Below are 9,700 nucleotides of genomic sequence, written 5' to 3'. Positions count from 1 at the left end.
TGTCTTTGATAAATTTTATACTACAGTGAAACCTCTACTAACGGACACCTCTATAAAGCGGACATATTTTGTAATTCCCAAACACTGTAATAGGATAAAACGTATTGGCAAACCTCTCTAAAACGGACACGGACAGTCTTTTCTGTCCTTTATAGTTATTATTTACCTCCGTATTACGGACACTTTCTCTATAAATAAGTTGAAAAGTATTGTAAAAATACATTTTTAGTAATTCATACGTGTGTCACCAAGAAAGCATTGTGACATTTTGTCTCCTCAACAATCCAGACGAAGAGTCTCTGTTTAACAACACTCTCATGTCCTTTGCTTGCATTCTACTCCCACCCAAGCTGTTTTAGACACAAAAGTGATTAACAGTTGCCCGCCATTTGGAATAACACGTGTTGGAATCTCTACTGTCCTGCTGGAATCTCTAACCAAGCAGAAGACAAGTTCGGTAGTTTTTACACGCGGGTACGCGTATTCTCACAAAAAAAGACACTACTGGACTGCAATTAATCCACAATTTAAAGCGACATACTGAAAACGTAAGTGTTAAGTGCAGAGAACTATAGCATCTTATTTCCATCTTATGCCTCGAACATAGAGTATTGGACAGCAGAGGACAACAAAGGTACAGTAACATTTTGGTAATATTCGTGAATACATGATTGTTACTATTTGTTACTAACTGCATATTACCTTCTTTACTAATTTACGTAAGAAAATATCAAGACCTCTCTAAGGCGGACAATTATAGATTCCCCACGGCTGTCCGCTTTAGATAGGTTTCACTGTATCATATCTGCTTGACTTACTCACGCTTATGTTGTAACGCAAACTGCGAGAAAATACTGACTTTGTAATTTAGAATAATTTTTACAAATACCGGAAATCAAAATGATACAACAATATAAAAATACCAAAAATTTAAAACCATGCTTTTTGAAAGAAAGAAAAAAAAAAAGCAAAATTTCGTCAATTTACGTTAAAAGACAAAAATTAATGACCACTAACCCCATAAAACATTGAAATTTAGTATTTTTCCAACTTAGCATGATATTTTAAAGGGAAAAGAATTAAAATTTGATTGATATATTGAAAAAGAGTGTATTAACTTGATACGGAATGTTCATGATGGAAGTTACACAGAAGCACCTTTCAAGGAATTCTGACCAAAAGATTGCTTACAATCTTACACAGACAAATAGGTATTATTACATGCCCAAGCTCATATTTGAATTCTGTACGAATTCCCACATATTCTGGTACGATACTCCTCCGTTCAACGGAATTTACATATTGCTTACATGAGTGTGATTTCTTGACATGTCAGGTAGTCTAAAAAGTAGTAAGTATAAGATGGAGTTAATTTCCAAATCTCAGAGTATAAGAGTCGCAGCGGGTCAGGCTTAACATCATTCGACAGTTGACAATTGAAGCAAGTAAATGTACAAAAAGTGTTGGAATTCTTATAATCAGACGTAAAGTACTGAGTCATGAAGGTGAGAAACTTTCCGCGAAACTGCGCTACATTTTGAAATTTTACGAGGGAGGATCAGAAACTAAGGTTACAAGGCCGATATTTCTGAAGTTCCGTCTGTTATAGACGAATGAGGAGTTTGCGGTAATTTTGATACATGGAGTTGGCAACTGTGCAGTTTCAGCCACTCGTCACCTACGGCGCTAGTTGTAGATAACCGCAAATGACGATTCGTTTGGAAAAGCGGTCTCGCGAAGAAGTACGCTCAGTCATTTGATTTCTGTGGGTGAAACATGTAACCGCGGCTGAAATCCACCGGCAGCATGTAATGGTTTACGGAGAGACTGTAATGTCTCGTTAGCATATCGCAGAGTAGTGTCCAATGTTTGCGGCTGGCAGAGAGAAAACGTTACCGACGAGGAGCGCAATGGCCAACCAAGTACGGCATCAATAAATCTGAACACAACTCGCGTGAAGGAGTTGATTCTGGACAACAGGAAGATCACGTTACAGCATAAGACTTCGTGACAACTTGGCTGAACACTGAAGGACACGATTTTTACCAGAATATACAACTCATCCCACGATGCTACAAGTGCCGCAATTGATATGGAGACTATGTCGAAAAATAACCTAATGTATGTACTATCTGTTGGCTTTATACTTGTTTCACTGAAGGCTTTGTAACCTTACTTTCTGGTCACCCCTCGTATTTCGATAAGGGTGCAAATGTTACCCAATTCTGTGAAGAAATTAGGTGTTCATGGGCAAGATAGTTATCAAAAAGCAACAGACAAAAAGATGGTTTAGTCGCTTTCGCTTCTTGAAATTTCGATATTCAAGATGTTCCTGGCAGTGGGCAGCTAATCTGAAGTAATCTTCTGACAAATATTGAGCAAGACCGGCATATGACATCGCCATTCACTTAAACATCCATTACCAGAGTTAAACCATTTGGAGAAAGCTGGCTACAAAATAAGCTGGATGTTTCGGTGCCAGATGATCTGACGAAAATATTTACTCGATCAAGCGAATCTCTTCTGGAACGTAACGAACTCGAACCATTTCTGAAGCTGTCGATCACGAATAATAAAAATTAGATAACCTATAACAACAATGAGTGAAAAAGCCCGTACTCGAAGCGAGGAGTAGCTTCACAGTCTCTAGCAAAGCTCACACTAATACACAGTAATGTTAAACTGTGTGTTTGATAGAATTGGAAGGTCACTATACATCACGAATTGCTGCCGCCGGACAGAACGATAGACTCGAACCTGTACTGCCCAAAATTAGCGTGCGTGCACCTAGCAATTCAAAAGAAACAGCTGAAAGTGATCAGCAGAAAGTGTGTCGTATATCACACTGACAATGTCAGACCGCATATGTATTTAACAACCTGTCAGAAAGTGAGAAATTGGGTGGGAGGTTTTAATATATTCACCATATAGTCCGGGCCTGGCACCGTCTGATTACCATTTGTTTCGGTCTCTGCAGAATTCCCTGAATGGTGTCAAGTCAGTTTCAAAAGAGGTCCATGGAATACATATGTTACAATTTTTTGACCATGCATCACAGAAGTTATATAGTGTCGGAATTATGGTGTTTGCGAAAAAATGATAGAAGGTCGTAGAACAAAATGTGGTTTCATACTGTTATCTTCAAATAACAATAAATGTAGTCACAATTTTAACCCCCAAAGGATAAATACTTTTTAAACAACTTCATATTAAATTCTGGAAGACATTACACACCTCACGAGAATACGATCTCGTGAACTATCAAGTACTTTTTCAAATAGCTCACTACTGAAGGAGCTACTATTCTTGAAACAATTAAAGTTTTACACTTTAATGTTAGAACATGTGTCTCCTTGAATGTCTTCAATTAATCTTTAAGCTTTCCAACTGAACTTCCGCATCTTTCACAACACAATGTTTCCGCATTTGAATAAATTAACACACAAACAAAAGTCTCGTTTTTTTTTTGTTTTTTTTTTAAAATTAAATTCCTGAGAAGAATAAAGTCTTCAAAGAATCAAGAACTGCCACACCTTACACACACCAATGCTTTAAAACAGTTTCACGAGTTTCCATCTAGTTTCCTGGATTTGTAATTCAGATGAATACACGCCACAAAGTTCATCATACATATTTCATCCACAATACATTGAAAAGCATGCCTGTCCTCCTTCAACGTTACTTCTCCTGGAAAATAAATAAACGAAAACACCTGTTATTAAACAAACAATATATATATATATATATATATATATATATATATATATATATATATATATATATATATATCATTCTTTTCCTTTAATGTTTAAAAAATTAAACATTTATATTGAGAATATTTCTTTCTCCGTTTTGAAATTGATCTTAGTTTAAGTACATGTTTACATGGAGAAACAACTACAAAGTCACACTGTATTCATTGGCTGTTCATTACAGTAGAAAAGTTTTTTTAAAAAACAAAAAAGAAAAGAAATTGACCAAGTAGTTGATGGTAAGAAATTATATGAATGAAGCACTATTTTCATGATGACTCAGTCAATAAAAGAAGTTTAAGTAAAAATCCACAGAGTTAAGTCATAATAAATAGCAATACTCAAGGTATATTAATATGTAAGATATTTATTATTACTTTTTTTTTAAATGGTCAAAATCTATAGGAAGCCTAATGCGTGAAACTTTGCTCATTTCTACATCATAAAGTCAAACGTTTGGATAAATTTCCTTTTTTAGAGTTTACATTGTAGTATTTTACACACAAATACACAAGATGAAACAAATATGAAAGTAGACGCTAAAAATGACTATGGTAAATCAATGTTAGATATATGGGAATAACAGGCTTTATTCCCATATTATAGATGACAGTAATTATTTACAAACTAAAAAAAAAAGTATAAATTCAAAACAAAAATGGTTTTCTTTCCGATAATGGCCAGGTCTACTGTTTAAACTGGAGAAAACTGCGCATAGAATATAGATGGAAACTCACATTTAAATCCCCACGATAACACTAAATTTCATTAACAGGTTACAAAAATTGCTACGTGGATGAGGGAGAAACTCAGGTAAATACGACAATCTATATGACTGCAATCAAACAAATACCAATATGAAAAAAAAAAAATAAAATAAAATAAAATAAAAATAAAAAAAAAATTACAGAAAATATGAGGGATGCCAAAGAATCAAGTAGTAGATTCCACCCAAGACGTATACAGCACATACCTAAGACATTATTATTAGCGCAAAGATCAGAATACGTAACTTAGAACGAAGGATCCAAGAATTTAATTTAGTCAAAGGCGACAGACAAACAATGGTATTTTATAATAAAGACTATAAAAAGTTTGATAAAAATTTTCGTAAATATAATTTCGCACCGATATATACACAGAAATAAATTTTAGTAACTAACAAACAGTAATCACTAGAAAATTCTTACAAATCAGCGTAAAGTGGAATTCGAACCACCATTATGGTTCAAAATTCAAGGGTCTCCCACTAGGAATCAAACCTGGGACCTCGTGCACCCAAGGAAAGTTTTGATACAGTTATACAAGTTAATTTTACGTACTCTACAAATAAAAAGTATACTTCGTGGCTCAGGAAAGGAAGATATATTATAGTATATCAACTTCTGGGAAAATGGACCTTAGATGGTTGTAGATTTGTTCAACCGAACCCATCGCCGAAGAGAAATTGAACTTATACGACACAAGTGATCTTTTATTCTTTATCATAGAATGCACGTAAAATCGAAATAATAATAATATTAAGGCCGCGCCTCCATTGCATCCGAATGCGACTGCGAACGCGAATGCGAATGCGAACTGCGAATTCATGTGCCTCTACTACATCCGAAGTTTTGTGAATGCGAATCAAGTTGTAATATCTCTTTCAAACCTTCAATGTGAAATATTTTTGCTTGAAAATTCATATCTTAAAGTTTTCAGAGCAATAATAATAATAATAATAATAATAATAATAATAATAATAATAATAATATTAATAATAATAATAATAATGTATTAATTTCCTTTATGTGCAAAATAGAGTGAATGTCGCAAATGTCGCTCCTGTTATTATTATGCTTCTGTGGTAACCGCTATGTTCACTTTAAAATAAATAAACCAAATAAAATTTGAGATTGCAAAATCAACCAACTTTCTAAGAAAATTTTCTCCATGAGTAAAAAACCCGTTTTTGCTATTTCAAATATATTAGTCAATAATTATATGTATTCGTAAAATCATTATTTGAGGAACAAAGAGGAAATATAAATTGAATAAAAAGTTGCGGTTCGTGTATTAATTAGATCTTCATATTTTAAAGAGAAAACAAATAAAATTATAAATATCTTCCACTCCAAGTTCTTTACTTACATCTGCCCATAATTTGTTCACGACGTGTCGTTTGTGGTAATCTGGATGACCTTGGATCCACAATGGAACTTTATAAAAAACACAATTTATTAAAACATCAACATATATTTCCATTATTATTTTCATTTTTATCTCCGCACCTCGCACCATCGACTACTTCACGCAAAAAGAACTTTCTTCTCTCACGTAGCGCTCAATTTCTCTGCAGACGACGCTCCATTCGCATCAATTCGGACGAACAATCCCAGCATGTTGGGATCGTTCGCATTCGCATCTTTTCGTCGGTTTTCGCAATTCGCAGGTCGGAACTAGTCGAGGCACTCCAATTCATTTACACGTGCTGGGAAATTCGCAATCGCATTCGGATGCAATGGAGGCGCGGCCTAATAATGGATTAAGTTCCAAAGTTGGGCGTCCGTTTCCAGCATTTTTTTTTTTTAATTTACAGGAAAGATATAGATAATTTGATCGTTTGTGTGCTTGATAATATATAAAAGTGTCGACAAATCTGTAAGCGGTTATAAACATGGGACTATACGGTGAGTTGAGGGAACTACTTGGCGCAAGGTAACCGAACAGTTGCATTGTGGGAAAGAAACGAGCATTTATGTTATCAACATGGCGAATGTACAAGGGCAATGAACTAACAGTTTTAACATTTGTGAAGCAATACGTTGATAACGAGCAAAATCTTTTAAAAGTTTGTGAAGAGCACAGATTAATGAACCTAATAAGAAATTGCAGAAAGTGTGGAAAGGAGATAACCGCGAAAAAACGTGGCGAAAGCGGACGCCCAACTTCGGAATAAATGCCTTAATAATCGAACCTTAACATATTATAGAAATTTAGGATGCACATCCTGGTTCTTTCAAAACTACCCTGTTGATTCAAATTATATTAAGGGGCCGCGGTGGCTCAGTGGTAGAGCGTTCACCTCTGGTGCTAGGGGTCTCGGGTTCAAACCCTGCTCCCGCCAAGTGAACTTTGTGGTGGACAAACACCGTGTGCGTGGGTTTTCTCGGGGTTCTCCCGTTTCCTCCCACTTTCTTCATTCCACCATATCATTCATTACTCATTATCACCGTCTCCTTTAGCCTAACCGGCATAAACGTGGGACGTAAAACTCAAAATTTCATTTCATTTCATTTTCAAATTATATTAATAAAAAATGTACAGTAATTCCAGGTGCTGCATTAGGATGGGGGGAAAAGACTCTCCGATATATGATTTTCATTAGTATATTACACTATTCATTAAAATGAATATACACCTCAAACTCGGGGGAGGGGTAAATAGTTCTTGCCAACAGTGGCAATAACCATCTAGCACATATTGGTAAGTTTTTCGTACAACTGCACTGTGCCTGCCCCATCTCTAAAAACATAATGTCATCTGTTGCACAACTTTTCTAAGGAGTCCTACTTTCTGTGCCTTCGTAATGATACAAATTGGATCGTGTAACGTAGGCTAACCCAAATTTAACATCTTTTACGTTTTTTCGCTGTCATCTCCTTTTCACATTTTCTGCAATTTGTTATTAGGTTCATTAATCCGTGCTCTTCACAAACTTTTAAAAGATTTTGCTCGTTATCAACGTATTGCTTCACAAATGTTAAAACTATTAGTTCACAGCCCTTTCACATCCGCCATGTTCATAATATTAATGCTCGTTACTTTATCACAATGCAACTGTTCCGTTACCTTGCGCCAAGTAGTTCCCCCCGCTCGCCGTATAGTCCATGTTTATAACTGTATATATATATAACAAATAAACAGATTTTTCGAGACCCTTATATATTATCAAGCACACGAACGATCAAATTATTCGTATCTTCCCTGTAAATTTTCAAAATTTTGCTGGAAACGAACGTCCAATTTTGGAACTTAACCAGGTCCATGTTCCGTTAAGGGGGTCCAAAAGTACACTGGACCCCCTTAAGCTAAGCTAACCTGACCTAACCTAACCTAATATAACGTTATATTATGTAATCAAACGAAAATCAGTAGAAAGAAGTGGTGTCAAAGGCACTGGACCCCCTTAACGAAACATTGACCCTTAACCCAAAGACACACTACGATAATAGTAAATTATTAAGGTTTTTAACAACTAGCACCTAACCTATGTTTCCCTTACCTTGTTATTATCGTGGTTTGTATAGCTGACCTGCAGCTATGAGAAAATCGTGCACAACAGATTTTGTTGATTGTTTGAACAAAACTTCCGCAACATACCCTGCGAAATATTCATTCTTCCTCCCATGTCGTGGTATGTTTGGCCTGAGAATATTCCACACAGCTTCTACGTTTTGTCTATCTACAGTTCCATTACGCTCTTCATAAATACCACTCCACAGAGATGATATAAACCCAACCGAATGGTTTATAAGCAGATGCATATAGTCTTCGTTGATTGAACAGTCATGTGTTTTCCAACAGTCTGTTATAATAGTCGTTCCTGGCACTATTTTGTTCTTAATAATCTCTATTAAAGTGTCTTTCTTGTTATAGTCTATTGCCTCGAAGAAAAACTTTTTTGTGTTACCTCGTTCACTCCCGAACACCCACTGTCCTGGGATGCGCCTTCTCTTGTTAAATTTGTTCTTCAAAAGCTTCATTTCCTGAATTTCTACTACTTTACCAACACCACCTATTCTTTGAGAACGTTTCCATGCCCAATGAAGGCACACTTCACGACAGTAATTACTCCAATCCGTTACCGTTTCTTGTGACATCGTCAGTTCCTGCTGTATAATGGCATGTTTTGGCCCTTTCACTAAACACCATAAAACAACAAAACTTATTACTTTCTCCAATGTGAGATGTGTCCCTTCGAAAAATGTTCCTTTTACTGCCGAAAACCTTTTCTTGCACTTCTTTCCATTTGTAGATTTATTACAACAAAACACGTAACTTTCATTGCGTTTCTCTATTTTCACCGGTTTGCGGCAAATTATGCACTCAGTTTTTAATTTTATTAGTCCATGTCGTTCGATAAATTTTAAAAAGTCAACAGGGCTTCTGAGTAGTTCATTTATATAACTAAAACTACTTATATCACAGCCTAAACATTCATCAGCCATGCCAGTGTCCTTGCACTACAAGCTTGCACAATGCACACTTGCTCTTAAAATATTTCTAACCTTAGTGGGATCAAATATACTATGAGGCAGTCATAGTTGACATGTCATGTATTACACTGAAAATCTGTTATAAGATGTGTAAAATTGTAGTAAACATAAAGGGCCTTATGGAAAGTCGTTCTGACGCATGATTAGTAAAGAGTTCGATTAACATATCTTTCCTGCAGTAGTCAGGCTTTTAGTATGAATCTAATCATACGTCAAAACAATTCTGCATAAGGCCCAAAATGGATTGAACTGAAGTAAAAACGTGGTCATTACAGCATGACCAAAATGGTGCGATTCAGAATTCGGAAATCACTTGTGTTAATCAAAATGGTTATAAAATAAATTCGGTGTAGAAGAGTAATGGATGTCCACGCACTAGAAAAGGGATCTTAAAAAAAATAAACACTTGTATGAGACGAACCCATAGCACAAAACAGGAGTCCAAGACAAATTAACAAACCCCGACGTCACGACACGAATTGCACATAAAATGCACTTACAGTTAATCATCAAGGAAAAGATATCATGATGTTTGGTTTTTCATCTGCTTCTTTTATTCTCTTTCCACTCCACTACCACACTATTAATAGTGTTCATCATGAAATTAAAACATAATAAAATGTTTTTAATTAATAACAATATTTTAAATATAAGATAATTATTGTCCCTGTAGTGGTAGAAGTAATATTT

General features: G+C 35.4%; 1 protein-coding gene across 1 annotated transcript; it reads right to left on the bottom strand.

The window, feature by feature from the left end:
* Positions 1 to 1,085: 1,085 nt before the first annotated feature.
* LOC145692870 (uncharacterized) lies at positions 1,086 to 9,480 on the bottom strand. Its single transcript, XM_081768399.1, has 2 exons — positions 8,017 to 9,480; positions 1,086 to 3,687 (listed from the first exon to the last, which is right to left on the bottom strand). Exon 1 carries the CDS (start codon positions 8,960 to 8,962, stop codon positions 8,024 to 8,026), a length of 939 nt encoding a protein of 312 aa, XP_081624525.1. The 5' UTR covers positions 8,963 to 9,480; the 3' UTR covers positions 1,086 to 3,687; positions 8,017 to 8,023.
* Between the last annotated feature and the right edge of the window lie 220 nt (positions 9,481 to 9,700).

This window comes from Thermobia domestica, chromosome 8 (assembly GCF_964235325.1).
Source record: "Thermobia domestica chromosome 8, izTheDome1.hap1.1, whole genome shotgun sequence".
NCBI classification, from domain to species: domain Eukaryota; kingdom Metazoa; phylum Arthropoda; class Insecta; order Zygentoma; family Lepismatidae; genus Thermobia; species Thermobia domestica.
The sequence above is the reverse complement of the archived record's forward strand: the minus strand, read 5'-3'. Positions and strand labels throughout refer to the sequence as shown.

What these genes read in the sequence shown, in the direction of transcription:
- LOC145692870 (XM_081768399.1), bottom strand. Translation starts at nt 8,962, where the DNA reads ATGGCTGATGAATGTTTAGGCTGTGATATAAGTAGTTTTAGTTATATA.